At 38.9% G+C, this 16,109-nt stretch overlaps 1 protein-coding gene across 1 annotated transcript in view; it reads right to left on the bottom strand.

Moving 5' to 3' along the window:
- Positions 1 to 6,252: 6,252 nt before the first annotated feature.
- slc6a8 (solute carrier family 6 member 8) overlaps positions 6,253 to 16,109 on the bottom strand; it is a 46,761-nt gene continuing 36,904 nt past the window's right edge. Inside the window, exon 13 of the mRNA XM_085443397.1 lies at positions 6,253 to 11,836. Coding sequence (XP_085299523.1) covers positions 11,702 to 11,836 — 135 coding nt within the window. The 3' untranslated portion in view covers positions 6,253 to 11,701. The remainder of the gene's footprint in view (positions 11,837 to 16,109) is intronic.

Genomic DNA, 16,109 nt, shown 5'->3' with positions numbered 1-16,109 from the left:
AAGGTATATTTAGCAGCTGCTCGACACGTGTGTGTGTGTGTGTGTGTGTGTGTGTGTGTGTGTGTGTGAGAGAGAGAGAGAGATCAGTTACAGTCAGGCTGAGCTTCTAAAAGCGTTTTCAGATATTTGATTTGACACTTGAAGCTCAACAGATGCAAAGTGTCATTTTATATTCACACAGGTCACCAGTTGCACTCTGTTGGCAGATTGAATTACAGATGTGGCGCACAATATCTGAGTAAGAAGAGCTCTGTGATGATCTGGAATAAATTTGGATAACAAAAGGAAAATAGATCAAAATTTGTCCGAGTGGTGTTTGTCACCCCCAAGTCGAACCAGTTTAACGCCGTGTCCCTTGTGAGAGTAAATGGATGACACAGTTTGGCTGCAATTTACTGAAGCAATCAGCTTCAATAAGCTTAAATAAAATAATTACACACAAACATCTTCAAATCAGTGAAGTCATTAGAAGTAGACCATGATTGATTTTAATGGATCATTGAGGCAAGCGTACGTACACCCAGAGTTTTAATATTTTAATAATGTTTTAATATTCCATTACCTTACCTAAACAATTTAGAGGTCTGCTTCTCAAACTCTTTCTGAAAATCCTGATTTTAAATCTGATTATGATTGGAGTGGCCGTCATGGATCGGCTCGAGATAGTTTAAAATATATCAAGCATCCAAAGCAATTGACAGTGCATGAGAGTGGGGAAGAAGAGAGCACAGACAGGGTGGAGTAGGTGGAGACAAGTGTCTGGAGCAATTTGTTACAGAAGGGTGGCAGCAAGAGTGGAGCAGAGGTTTACAAGGTGGTAGAGAGACCTGCTGTGATAAATGGTTTGGACATAGTGCACTGACAAAAAGACAGGACGTCGAGCAAGAGGAGGGACAGGGCAGGAGGAAAAGAGGAAGTCCTTCTGCAAACTTTTATTTTCCCCACAGAAGTCGGATTCATTGAACTTCATTCATTCTTAATTCTATATTTACTCTCCCCACCTGTGGGGGCTGTATGACCCTCAGTTTAAAGACCTCTAGTGTAATAAATAAAACCTATTTTATGTGGGAAATTGTCGAAAATGGAAGATTTCACAACATGATATGCACTACCAGAAAGTGAGAGACTATGGAGCACAATGGGAGAAGAAGGAGACTTACAGGTGAGCTGTTCAGCACTGAAATGGGCCAATAACCAAACTCAGTATATAAAGCAGGGGTGGGCAACTCCAGGCCTCAAGTGCCGGTGTCCTGCAGGTTTTAGATCTCACCCTGGGTCAACACATCTGAATCAAATGTCCAGTCCATTAGCGGGCCCTGGAGAACTTCAAGACCTGTCGAGGAGGTAATTTAGCCTTTAAATCAGCTGTGTTGGATCAAGGACACATCTAAAACCTGCAGGGCACCGGCCCTTGAGGCCTGGAGTTCCCTCACCCCTGACATAAAACCATATCTCCCCTCCTCCATGTGGTGACAGCAGATGGTTTGGTCCAGCTCCGCCCTCTGCCTCCTGTTTTGTTCACCTGGAGCAGCACACAGGTAATGAAGTTTAGTGTAAACCAAATGTGACGCACTGAAATACTGTCTAGTTCTTAACTGTTTTTTAAATTGTGTGCTCATGGATAAAGCCAAGGACATTTCAGTGCACGAGAGTGGCTTCAGTGTATAAGCAACAACCTGCAGGGCTGAAAGATTAAGCTAGCATACAAGTACTCAAAGCTGAAGTTCCTCTAGTTACCACTTGAAGCTGCCTCCATTGGAGTTAATAGAGACAGACTCTTATTTTAAAATATATAAATTTAGAGATGAAAATAACATGTTTACATCCAGGTGCAAATGTTTCTTCTTTTAAACTGTTTTTGTTGTTCTTGTTTTTTTCTGGCTTATTTCTCCCATCATAGCAATTGTATAATGGGCTAGTTTTCTTAATAACTTATCCATATGGGTAATGTTAAGGTTTAAAGTTATAGTTTGGAACTGAACCCCTTCACTGTGCTGGTACTTTCTGCATCATTTTTATGGAATAATCTCACATACTGCCCAACAAGTCTGCCTCCCAGCGCTGCTGAGTGAAATGCTGCTACTTAGTTTGACTAATCTGGTGCTTAGTATGGTGGATGTGGTTTGCTAACAAATTATTCAGAACTCTTGTCTAAATATGATCACTCTAAAAAATAAAATGGTAGCTGCCAAATTGCAAATGTTTAGGCTTCAAAATGCAAAGTTTAGAAGTCAGTAGGTGACATAAAAATGGGAATTTCCACAGTCTGTGCTACATCAAATACAAACTAGGGCTGCCACGATTAGTCGACTAGTCACAATTACGTCGACTATCAAAATCGTCGACGACTGTTTTAATAGTCGACGCGTCGTTTGAAGCTTTGTAAGATCACAAAAGACGCAGGAATAAGTAGCAGGATTTAAGAGTGTAATAACGGACTGAAACAGAATATGGCAGCACTGCATGTACAAGGATGCCAGCTGCCGTTAAACCCCGAAGAAGAAGCTGTGTCCCAGAATTCATAGCGCAGCCCAGCTCAGTTTCCAACAATGGCGGCAGCTAGTTAGTTTTAATATTACTCTTATTATTCTTTCTGGGTCACATAATAAACGTTTAACATATTTTCAGGCGAGAATGTAGCTGTGTAAACCTCAAATATCTGCTCAGTTTATCAAGACACCGCATATTTTCAAAAGCGCTCCGACGTTTTCGGAGACGTCTGTTACCCACTAGCTCGATAGCTAGCCGGGGGCTAGGTCACTAGAGCCGTGAGAACACCGGACTCCTGGCAAATCGTTTTCAAACCCACCGCCGTCTTTCGCTACTCAGGTTAAACATGATATATGAGTCACTTAGATAACTTACAAATGTTATTGTTTGGCTTTTTTAGTATTTTATTTGTTCCTGAGTAAATCGGTTTGGCTGAGATTAAAGTTATAGTTTTTACACAGCTGAATAAACGTCATGACAAGCAGACAGCTTGTGTGAAGAAGTGTGAGATGCTTGAGAATATACTCTGGTGTCCTGTTATATTTTAGATAGCAAGGAGTTTATTAAACTTCACTGAAACAATCAGCAAATTTTATTAAAATTTAATAAACTATCATCTTGTCTTTATTTTTAGTTAGCACATACCTGAAACACTTCAAGCTGTAAGCTAATGATAGTTATATAAGAGCAGATGCTGCTGGGGCAATAAGCTGTACGTTTTGTCCGATGGATGCATGATCTGATTAGTCGACTAATCGCAAAATTAATCGGTGATTAGTCGACTATCAAAATAATCGTTTGTGGCAGCCCTACTACAAACAACCCCATCTACAGATAGATGCTACAGATATTTTATAAATTTGTAATTTAACTGTCTTAGATAGACTTGTGCATAAAGACTTGGGTGTCATCTGCAGAGTGAAGGAACTGTATGTTGTGTTTGGCTGTATTATAATTGTCAACAATTTTTCAGAAGACATCTACTTCCAAGATAACATTATTCTTTTTTTGAAGAGCTGAATCCAAAAATATAACATTGAAAATAGCCGATTCCAAACTATTTAATGTTTAGATGAGTTTTAGTCATAAATGATAAGCTTCTTGTCTTCTCACTTTTTAATTGTCGTTTGATATGTCACCTTTTTTGTAATTATTCATAAAAAGAATGTCATTATAGAGTAGACATCTTATAAAATATTAAATTATGAGAATTATTCCCTCTCAAAGGCTGCCAGGAAAGTCAAGGTGTGTGAGGGTAGGATGTTGTGACAAAGCATCAGTTTCAGCATTTACCCAGAATATTATACATGCAGATATGTTGGTTTCATCACTTGGCTACGTGTCTGTGTATGGATGAGAAGACATCAATCCATCCAATTTATGCCACATATTCCCAAGTCCGTCCAGTGATCTCTCAAGAACAGTACTTTCAAAAGCTTGTTGTGGAAGAAAAATAAAAACATTACCTGTGGTGTATTTTTACATGCTTTAAAAAGGATACTAACAAGGTCACATATGAGGTCAGAAGGTTGAAAAGTTATCATTTGTTAATTGTTATAGTAAAATTAATACAATCATAATTTCATTAAAGTTGAATGAGTTATTTAAGAAGACTGGCCATCTAAAATTAGCATCTAATCTTTTCTAAAATTCAGGCGTTATGATGTATATGAAGACATTTTCCCACTTTAAGTTAAAAACTTTCAGCACTGAAATAGCAGCATCCCATTAAAACTGGAGCCAACTAATAGATTAAAGCATCAGTTTCAGTGCCACAGTCACCAATGTTTGACTACATAAGGGGCAGAAGCATTCTGGCTGTAGAGCAGTGTTGTGTGAGGGAAGTGTGATGGTGAAAAAGTATTGGCCCCAGCAAAGAACCTTGTGGAACTCTATCATTAACTTTTGTTTGTCTTTATGTAAACAAATGAAATGTTCTCCTCTTGGTCACAGAGAGACGTCCATTGACTGAATCAGTCTGTTTTTTGCTTTAGGTTCCTGAAAATCTGAGTCTGTGATTGACAAAATAATAAAGTGTGAATAAAAGAAGTGAAGTTTTATTAATGTGAACGTTAAACCAGTGGGATGTAACCAGTTAATAACTCTCCTTCAGTGGACCTTATATACTCCAATAACCACACAGATAGATCAGCTGTTTGTTGTGACATTAGTTTTATTGCTGTTAGTTTACTGGGTGGTGAATGAGCACAGTGATCACAGCAGCTGGCAGCATGGAGACCCTCGCAGGGGTCAAAGGTCGATGAAACACAGGTGACACCGACAGGGCTCAAAGTTAACTCTTTAACATTGACTCTGCAAAATTTTTGGCTGGTGACTCGTTAACATGAAGCCCCCGAGTTACGTTATTATCATTAGCACGACTACTAGTTACTTCGTTAAGCTACTTAATCAAGAGTCTGCTCTACAGTTATGTATGGAGGACTGGTTTACACAAATCACAAAGACACAGTTACAACACTGAGGGCACCATGTAGCTGTGTCTGAGCTGGGACAGAGGCAGGACCTGCTGGCTGAAGTCTTTCCTGTCTGTTGCGTGTACACGTTCACTCAGAATCTGTTATGTTACAGTGAATGGGTTCAGTTAATGAGATGATGTTTAGCTACGGTACTTTTGCCTGACTGTGATTGGATGGTTGTTTGGTTTTGTACTTTGCCTTCAGTGGAAGCTACTGTGACAGTCATTTCACTCACTTGACTTCCAATTTTAGCTTGATCTTGTGTACACGTCAGTGTTTTTATTGAACCCTTAATTGATTTCAGCAGGTTTTAATTGTCAGGGGTCTCTGTCTCTGTTTCCAGCCCAAACTTGATGACATTTCCCAGGGGAGGAGAGCGCCTCCTGCTGGTTCCACTGCTGCAAAAATCCCACCTGAGGTTAGCTTCCCAAAAAAATATTTCACACGGTGATATTTTTGGTTGTTTTTCCACAGCACCAGTTATTTGCTTTTCCCAGAAAACCTTCCTGTTCCGTCAAGAAACGAAACCTTAATGCATCATCTCGTTTCTTTGCGTGTTCCCTTTTAGGCTTCCGTAGTTCTGGTTTATTTGGATGTTAAATATTTTGGCAACTTATCGGCTGTAAAATAACCGCTAAACATTCTGCTAACATCTCTGCTGTGAGTGTTATCTACTTTATATGGGTCTGAGAACAGCAGGAGGATTCTGGGAAATAAACGCTCTCCACTGAAGGAAACCAGCTGAGCGAAGTATCATTTATCAAAAACCTGAAGTGAACAATCGGACAGTCAGAGCAACATGGACAAGTTCAGGGATAAAATTTAAATGTAAAAAAAGCATCCGTTCTGTTCTCTTTCATAAGATTTTAAGTTTTAACTTTATTGAATTAAAATATAAAACTTAAAAACTGAACATAAGAGCCTTTTCTGCTCTGCTAGTTGTTCCATCACCAAGTTTCAGGTGTGATTTCTGTCGTCCTTAATGCTACGTTTCTGATTTAATTTTTACAACTGCAAATTAGCATTAAAAATTTCGGCACAAAAAAAGATCTCAAAAAATTTAACTATGGATACATTCTGGATGTGCATTTCAAAATGCTGCATAAAAGTAATTTGCTAAAGATTTTCACATTCTGAGTACAACACATCGATGTTTGACTTATTTTTACTTTATTTTAGTTCTTACTCTTTAAAAATCAGTTTTTGTTTGTTTGTTTTTTATTTTTAAATACTTGTCTGAAAATGAAAATAACAGGCAGGCATTAAAAAGTTTGATATGTAAAAGGTCAGTTACATCAGTTACTGTTTATTTAAAAAAAATAGTAAAGTGTGGCTTCAGTCCAGATGAGACCAGAACATTTCTCACTGTGAGAATCCAGATTGGGTCATTTTTGTTGTCTGAATGTCTGATTGTTCGTCCAGAAACACGCAGGCTGAAGCACAACCGTTTGCATAGCATGTTCAGTTCACACCATCACCTGTGACATCACTCACTTCAGCCTGAGTGAGGAAAACTAAAAAGAGCCACCTCCCTGCACCTGTGCAGGTGTGTTTTACAGCATCCAGCCTGGCCGTTTCCAGTCACAGTTTTGGATTAATGACTCTGTCACAACATGTGTTTTGGCAGAAGAGCACACAAACTGACATGAAACAACATTGATTTTGTAACATACATGTTCATTTTCTTAAATGGCTGTAGATTCTTTTTGTTTTTTCACACTCTGACCCACCCAGGCTCCAGTCCGGAAACAAGACGAGAACACTACAATACAACTTTTAAAAAAATCAAACATTGAACATTAAACTGTGAGTTTGATTGGTTATTGCTGCAAGCTTAGTTTTACTAATGAAATAGTTATCAGTGACATTAGTTACTGATAACTTAGTGAGTCATCTGTACATTTTAAAAATTAGAAACTTTTTGTCTTTGATCCATTCTTGAATTAGTTGTGTACAATAACTGAAAGAAGGGTTTGTATTGAAGTATTTTTGAGCTGATGACTTTTGTTTTGGCTCCTAGAAGACGTCCCAGCACACTGCAGCAGAACGCTGCACAAAAGGCATCCTCGCTTTAGATTCTCATTTAAATATGAAAAGTTTGATCGACAGATGAATCCTAAACATTCTGGGAACTGGCTCATCTGAGCTCTGCACTCTTTCCCTTAAACCCCATTTAAGGTGGTTTTCTCTTTGAGAATTGTAAGAGAGTCTTTTGTGTATTTGGGTAGTAACTGTAAAAGTTCCAACCACAACAAGCTCCTCATGAGCAGGATTCCTCTTCTTTCTCTAATTTAAAACCCTTCTTTATTTTTCTCTTATACATTATTTTTTGTTCCCTTATTTTTGATTTGTTCACGTTTTTCTCAGCGAGAAGCACAATTATTTTCAGGTCACTGACTCTGAAGAAAACGGGAAGATTCTCAGGCTAACTATGGGCTTTTTCTTAAAACATCAAACTTTTAATATAGATTTACATCAGAGGTATTGATATAATTGAATAGTAGAAGTCATACCAAATCCAAAGAATTGTGTTTTTGAAGCATTTTTTTTATGCAGATGATGTTTGACTTTACAGCCCAAATACTGTTTTTAAGTCCCTTTGGTTGGTCTTCATAATTAGGTTTCCATTTGGTCTGAAAATGACTGAGTTTGTCTTGTTTGTGTCCATTATGCTATGTTGACTTCTTACTTTGCATAAACCAAACATGATAGAGGGCGACTGTTATCATTGTTGTAAAGCATGCAGGTTTTTGAACTCAACCATTTCATCAGACTCGTTTATTTGACTGGATTAAAAACCTCCATCCGTTCTGACTGAACAGGGCTTTAAGCCAGAGATTAAATACAGAAACCAGATTTGTGTCTGTTTTGCTGATTCTGCTAATGCTGTTCTTCACGTTCTTGGGTATCTGGCTGTAATTAAGGTCTTAAACTAACCGGTGGAGTATCTTAGTGTTTGTTTTGTTTATCTTTTCAGCTGCACGCATGTTGGCATTGTCACTCCAGGCCTGACCACCTCACTATACTGAGACAGTGAGTGGCAGGAGCTTCCTAATTACTTCAAATGGCAGTTACAGCAATTATCAGCAAATTTACTTTAAAGGATTGTTTGTCATACTTTTCTATCAAACTCAAGTAATGACGTGAGAGCCGTGGGGGGGTCGTTGGGAGAACACTGATATTGATTTAAAACCCAAAGAATAAAAATCATCTAAAGCTAAAACTCTTCAAACACTTGAGCACTTTGAACATTAGAAGTCAGTAAAAGAGAGAACCCAACAATTCCCTTTTGAAGTTTGCTCAGATCCACACGAAACCTCGACAGTCTTCATATCACTGCATCGCAGCAAGCCTGCCGGAATAATAGCCCCGCCCTACGCTGGTTGTTCACGTCAGCTAGTCATACACCTGGTCAAAGGCCTCGCAGTATCAGTGTGTATCAGCAACATTAAATTTAAAAAAAAATTCAACATAAAAATCCCCAGTTTAAGTTGTTTTAAAGCATGACTTTTTGTTTTCATTGGTGTCGGAGAACTGTAAAGGTTCCCACAATCCCCTCCTGCTACCAGCCGGTACTGCTGACAAAACTTTGCATAAAAAGCCAAAAGAAATTTGCTTTGAAAGTCTGAATGAGGAGTGAGGTAGCCTGAAGCTCGAGGTACCGCTTTGCTTGTGCTTGCCAGCTAAACGTGAACAATCAGCCAGAAATCATCATCATCATCGCAATTATATACTGCATCAAATATAGATAACACACAAAGATATTCAATATATATATATTTGTCATATTGTATGTATCAGCAAAATAAAAGCCTCCATAAAATAAATCTCTGATTCATCTTACAATATGTAAAACAAAACGCGATTTCTAACACGATTCTTTTTTTTAAAGTGCTAGCAACATTATTTCTTTATTTTTTTTATTTATTTTTTTTACAGTAATGTGCAAATGTAGGTAATTTTCGCATATTTGACATTCTAATTGTTATAGTTCCCCATGATGGGTGGATGGTGAGGGGTTACTAGGAGACAGAGTTATAGACACGCCCCCGCAGACTGCTGATTGGTTTGATATAAACCAGAGCCATACACAGGACGTCCTGTAGGGCTCTGGGTTTGGCTAGTCAACCGTTCAGGCTCTAGAGTTAAGACAACAATGTAAGGCAATGCTTGGCACCACACTGAGTCCTCCGGCTCTCATCTCTCCACCAGCTGACCGGACGGCAGGTGAACACGGACTCGGTTTTAAAGTCAAATCAGGTCTTTTTCTGGTCTCCAGACTAAAGGTGCATTTTGGGTCCACTAAGCAAATCAGTGGAAGTCCTGTTGATAGTTTTTGTAGCTAATTTTGAGGTTCATATTTCACTTCAGCAATTTTTCTTAAATTTAAACACTGTTTGAAGTGTGTCAGTACTTTAGTGTCTGCTCATCTGTGTGGGGCTTTTTTGTGCAGACGATTTGCACAGGGTTCACACATTTCCAACGTTATAAAATCATTAACACTAGAAATTAGCCCCGTGCTATTTTTCAGTTAAAGAAAAAAAAAGGTGTAGCACCCAGCTAAATCATATTTATCAGTTTAAGCAATACAAATGACCCCTTACTGTCATTTTCTGCTGTTAATTTTACACAAATAATATTTAATTGTGTACAGTTACATAAATTTGTCTACGACTGACAGTGTGTGAGTGATTTCTTGTTTTAGTTTATTTTGCAGTCTAACTTCATGAATGTGAGTTAGTGTTACTCAGTCGATGCATTGTGTAAGGAAGAGCACCGATGTACTTATATTACCATTTTATTGATGCTAGTTTTCTTATTTCAATTCAGAAAGTATTTTATTCAAACCAATCTCACATCGATATTTCTTTTTCTTGAGGAATCTTAGAAACCTGTTAAATGTTTTGTGATAGATTCTAATATTGGACCTCTTGGTGGTTTTACGTACAGAGCAGTCACTAGAGTGTGAATGTCTAATTTCCATTACTGTGCGGAGATGAGGTTAACCACATACAGAGGCAGCGTTGCTTTTTGTGAGGAGCTACACCCAAAGGGAGGCCCTTAAAACAAATGGCTAGAATGATATGAACTCTGATCACACAGGAAAAGTTTAGGCGTATGAAACTGAGAATGTGAGATGGAAGGTGCCACCATCAGTGGTTCAGTAGGAAGAAGTGAGGTTTGGATGGAGGACTGCAGCATCGATGAGACAGAGACGAGGCAGAGAGAAGAGCTAACAGGTTGATTTTGGCAGCCTGGAGTCCTGGTCTAGGATCAGCCCTGCAGGGCGGGCAGCGCCCCATTTGGCACTTCAGTCAACCTGGGGGACACTGAACGAAGCCCGACCTCTGACCTGATTCGCACACAGGCCTGAACCTCCTCACAGGGAGGTCAGACACATGACAGGGAAGGGTTAAAGGTCAGATCCAGTGAGATTTCAGTCTAGTTTCAAATCAGTTTCAACAGCTGACGGCATCTGTGTGTTTGCATCTGGTTGGGGTTAAAAGCTCTGAGGAGATTTTACTGATCTTATTAATTGTTTTTGATTGGATTCAATTTAAAGCCCTTGTTATAACTCTGACTGAAGTCTCTCTGGACATTTCCCTCTGAGATCAGATCTGTTGTTGCAGATCAGAGGTCAGCGGTCAGAGAAGCACGACACTGCTCAGGAGCCAGGACTGTTCTGGGATCAGTAGTAAAAAGCTGGTGATTTGTAGTATTTAGCTTCAGCAGAGCTGCACCGATATATTGAAACGTTCAAAAGGAATCAGGGCATCAGTTTGAGTTTTAGGATTTGGGCCTCAACAATCAAAGTGCTCAAAGGGTGTCTGAGGGTGTTTTCAGGACTCCGAGCACAGTCTGGCTTCCTGGACCGCTGGTTTGCTTGATAACAGGAGGTTGAACTTTTTACTCTCCAGTCCCGGAGATCGTTCAACCCGATAGTTCTGGTTCTCGGTTGATCTTTTCTTCCATTTTTATGTTTGATGACGGGACTGCGTCTCAGACTATTTCCTGTCATTTATTAAATCCTGTTGCAAAGCAAATGACCTCTGTTAATTTTCTGGGGGTCAGTCAGTCTGTCTGTCTACAACTCTGTCTGTGTGAATAAACCGCCATTTTTTAAAATAAAAATCAGTGAGCACAAGTCCCTTTAACATTTAATGAGATGATTGTATGTAATGGCAGTTTATTAGTTAACGTTTCATCCCACCCACCCAGAGAGAAGAGCATTGATACTACCGATCATCGGTGATGGAGGAAAACTGACCTCTGACTTCGACCTCGACAGCAGACACTCTTTTGTTTTGTATTTTTAGAGAACACAAAATGATTCTGCCTGTAGTGAAAACTTTAGATTACCCTTATTTAGCATTTTATCCACATTCATGGAGAGTATTTCTTTTTCCCGGTTGTTCGTGGTTGTTGGAATTATGAAGCTTTCTGAAGGAGCTGTGTCACTCCTCTTCTGTTTTGTTCTTTTCTAGGTATTAAAAAAAAAACTTTAGCGTTGGTTATTTTGGTGACATGAAGAGACCAACTGATCAATAGGTCCAAGGAGACCCATCAATCAATTAATCGAAGGGCAAAGGCAATCAATCAGTCCACAAATCTAATCAATCACTTCGAGTCCTTTCTGAGGCCTCTGTATGGGTTGGAGGTAAAGCTGAAGGTCGAGTGTGGTGCTGTCGGTTGTCTGGTCGGAGGTGGATGGATGGACGGGGATGGAGTCCTGCCTACATGACACTCTCGAAGATGATGACTTTGTTGTCATCGATGCCAGGCGACATGGAGCTCAAGGACTTGATATCCGGGGCCATGTACTCCAAGTGATGGGCTCCCCACACCGGAGTGGTCAGGTGGGCCCAACGCTGCAAGACATCAACAAACATATGAGGTGCCGTAAGGGACATTATTACTGAAACGCTCTCACACACACACTACTGAAACGCTCTCACACACACACACTACTGAAACGCTCTCACACACACACACTACTGAAACGCTCTCACACACACACTACTGAAACGCTCTCACACACACACTACTGAAACGCTCTCACACACACTACTGAAACCAGAGGCATTTCTGCTGAACAGGAAGTTGTTTCCTGACAAGGAAACTGATGGAAAAAGTGGTATATTTCAAAACACTACAAGGATTTCTACTCAGCAACCTGCTAGTACAGCAGTCCCCAACCTTTTTTGCGCCACGTAAACAATATAAAAAATAAAAAAACGATAAATACCATGAAAACCATAAATAGAAATGTGTTCGAATTTTTGTGGAGGAATAAAACCCATTACGTAGAAAGATCTCAGCTTGTGAAGGGATACAATAAAGGTGGTATCAAAACTCCAGAATTGGAATTTATGGTTGGCACCCTTAGAATTAAATGGGTAAAATCTTGTCTGTCACAGCCAGACTCTACTTAGCTCCACATCCCATGATTCTTGTTTAATAAAATAGTATACAGGATTAGACTTTATTTTGAAATGTGATTTTGCGGCAAATAAAATCCCCATAAAGATATCAAACTTTCCAAAACAGACGTTGCATTTTTGGGAAAATGAGATTTACCCACAACTTCTCCCCATAATTCAACCTTATGGAATAATAGGGTAATAACACTTAATCAAAAATCAATTTTCAAGAGTGACTGGTTTGAACAAAAATATTATATTCATAACAGATTTGTTGGATGATAACGGTGTCATTCTAAGTTACACAGACTTTTCAGAAAAATATTGTCTAAACTGTTCTCAAAGAGAATATAACAAATTTTGTGAACTGGTCCCACTGCCTCTGCTTCATTTGATTAAAATTTTTATGATATACAATAATTTCTCATCAGTGCTCCCAAATTTATTGCTAGGGCAATGTCAGCTGTTTGATAAAAATGCAATAAGAAATTTGTTAGTAGTTTCTTCAAAGACAAAATATTTCATAGTTACAACAGAATGGTTACATGGCATGGTTCTAATTTAGTTATTTCATATACACTGGATAAAGCATACTAAAAATTTATGAAATAGCCTATTCTACCTAAAGTTAAAGAAACACACTTTAAACAAAACTAATACTGTGGCAGAATTTCTAAAAAAAGAGATTTGGCTTTGAGGTGGATCAGTGTTCTTTTTGTACTGATGAAAATGAAACCCTAGAACATCTTTTTTTTTCCTATGCCCTATCACACAATGTATTTGGTGCAACTTAAAAAATTGGATTTCCCTAAATATTAATTATGTGCCACTGTTTGAATTACATCATAATTTTTTTTATATGGATCATCTAGCATTGGATGTCTCAGACATTATTAACATCATCATACTTGTTGAGTATTGCAGCATCGACAGCGATCAACTCGAAGGAAAATGACGACGGAGGCAAAAATGTCCTTAATATTTTTGGGAACTTTATTCCTCATTAACACGCGGCAAAACTTTTCTCATGGGTGCCATTTTCGTTGTGGTATACTTTTTTTTTTTTTTTAGGGGCGTGATGACGCAGCATCCGTGCTCTTACAATGAAACAGTGCCTCCTTGTGGTGGCAACTAAAATACTGTCTCTGTTAAACCACAGTAACCATAATGCAGTTAAACACTGTACAACATGAGTACACACAATGAATATCTTAACAATACTTTTGAGTAAATATCATATCCATTGTGCTAAATGGAGGAACGCTAAGCCTTCTCTCCCTGGTTTTTTTTGATGATTTTAAGATATTTTTCTTTGCTAAAAAAAAGACAAAAAGCACATATGCCAAAAAAATAACCAGGATAATGCACGTCTCCCGCTATTCTAAATTTTGACTTATGCTGAGGCTAATATATTGTTAAGTAATGCAGCTGTCTCACTAAGGTCCAGAATCGATTTGTTCCACGATTCGATTCAATTCAATTCGATTTGATTATGGGGAATTTTGACAGTCAGAAATATTATAATTCAGATCAGTACATTTACATATTTTTGTATTTAAAAAAAGGAAGCTGACACACGCAAGACTTTATCAAAGGTGTGAGCATCACAGCAGAGGCCTTTGTGTCAAAGTAGCTGAAGATAAAACACATAAAAACATGAAGGTGGTTTTCCTGGCCTGGGATTTTATAAAAAATATTCTGCAGTACATCAAAAACGAAAGAAAACCATTAACATATGAACGTTACCTCTGACGTTACAGCGGTTTTATTAGAGACACGGCTAACGTTTTGCATTTTGCATAATTTTAAAAAGTTTAAATTTATTCAGTATTGAACGGCAGAAATTAGGTTTTCTTTTCGGAAGTATGTAAAATGAAAAAAAAAAAAAAAAAACAGCGGCCGACTGCGCTGTAAACAACAGTAGACTTGTGCCTAACAAGCAAGCGAATAATACAGAAAACAGATTTTTAGACCGGAAACTGTTCTTGAAGTACAGAGAGAGAGAAAGAGAGGGCTGTGCATGACGTGCGATTTTATCGTGGTGGAAGCAAAACAGTGAGGGAATTCATGACGATGTTTATGTGAAGCGCAGTTTGGATCTTCTTTTGCTGCTGGTTCAGTCAATATTGTTTGGAGAGAGATCAAACTAACAGCTTTAGAATCGGCGCAAAAACGGCGTGAAAACAAAGCGCGGACCTGCCGACAGATCAGAGTCAGCGAGCTGTCGGCTTTCAGCCCCGACCGTGTCCGTGCTGTCGGGTGAGAAAGGCGACATCTCACTGATTCTGATCCGCGCTGTGTGTTTACGTCTTTGTGCAGAAGCCGTGTACCTGCTCTCATTTACTGTCTTAGCTGTTTGGTGGTTGTTGAAATTTTGTGAGGTTTCACCAGAGATTCTGGCATTTCGGGTAAAATAAATTTATATTAAAAAATCGATTCAGGATTTTAATGAATCGATTTCACGTTATCCAAGCCAGAATCGATTTTAATCAATAAATCGATTATAAAAACCCAGCCCTAACTAACAGGTTGCTGAGTAGACATCTGTGTGGTGGTTTGTTTGAAATCTAACACTTTTTCCTTCAGTTTCCTTGTCAAGAATTAACTTCCTGTTCAACTGAAATGCCTTGGTTTTTCAGTAGTGTGTGTGAGAGCTAAAATTTCAGTAGTGTGTGTGAGAGCTAAAATTTCAGTAGTGTGTGTGAGAGCGTTTCAGTAGTGTGTGTGAGAGCTAAAATTTCAGTAGTGTGTGTGAGAGCGTTTCAGTAGTGTGTGTGAGAGCTAAAATTTCAGTAGTGTGTGTGTGAGAGCTAAAATTTCAGTAGTGTGTGTGTGAGAGCTAAAATTTCAGTAGTGTGTGTGTGAGAGCTAAAATTTCAGTAGTGTGTGTGAGAGCGTTTCAGTAGTGTGTGTGAGAGCTAAAATTTCAGTAGTGTGTGTGAGAGCGTTTCAGTAATAATGTCCCTTACGGCACCTCATACAAACACGTGGTCACACAGATTGCAAGTCATGTGATCTGGAGGAATCGCTTGGTTTGATTAAAGCTTTTCCTGTTTAGAAGTTAGACATGCTGACCTGGACTGTGCAAACTAAATTATCTCCATTTCAAAGCAAATACTTTTTGTGTCTCTAGACGTATACCCAACAAAATTTCCTTAGTGAGGCCTCGGTCACAAAAATATGTCTTGCTATCCTCCAACCGGTTGCAAGAGGTTGCAGTCTGTCACTAGGTCTCAAAGACAATACTGTTCCTAAAACATCCTTGTGGTTGCTTTGATCACTAGCTGATGGCCATGGTCACCTAAAATTAGCATGGAAGATGACAACTTATCTGTCAAGGAGAACTAATGGCAGCCAGCACCTCAGGGGAGCAACCGGTAGTTTGGTGATTTTCTCCAACCAATCCACCACCTAACCTTCTATGTGCCCCTCTGTTACACTCATAAGTCAAGTTAACCCATTTCAGCAGAGGTGTAGGTGCTAGCTAGAAAGCTCGATGTTTCCAGACTTTCTACAACAGCACCAGTCCAACTGTACTCGCTCTCCCCTCTCCATCGAACTTAACCTGTCACTTCCAGATCCTTGAGCTTATCATGATGCATGTTTATTGACTTATTTGTATTTAATACAGCTGCGTTAAAGTTAATTGTTCTGCAAAACTGTAGCAGGTGATTAACTGTAAAATAAAAATTCTTAGCCAAAGTTGGTTCAACAAGCTTAG

The sequence above is a fragment of the Copadichromis virginalis genome, linkage group LG20 (genome assembly GCF_057382275.1).
Source record: "Copadichromis virginalis isolate Kocher_CV1m ecotype Utaka linkage group LG20, C_Virginalis_male_GT1.1, whole genome shotgun sequence".
Lineage (NCBI taxonomy): Eukaryota > Metazoa > Chordata > Actinopteri > Cichliformes > Cichlidae > Copadichromis > Copadichromis virginalis.
This window is presented reverse-complemented; position numbering and strand designations above follow the sequence as displayed.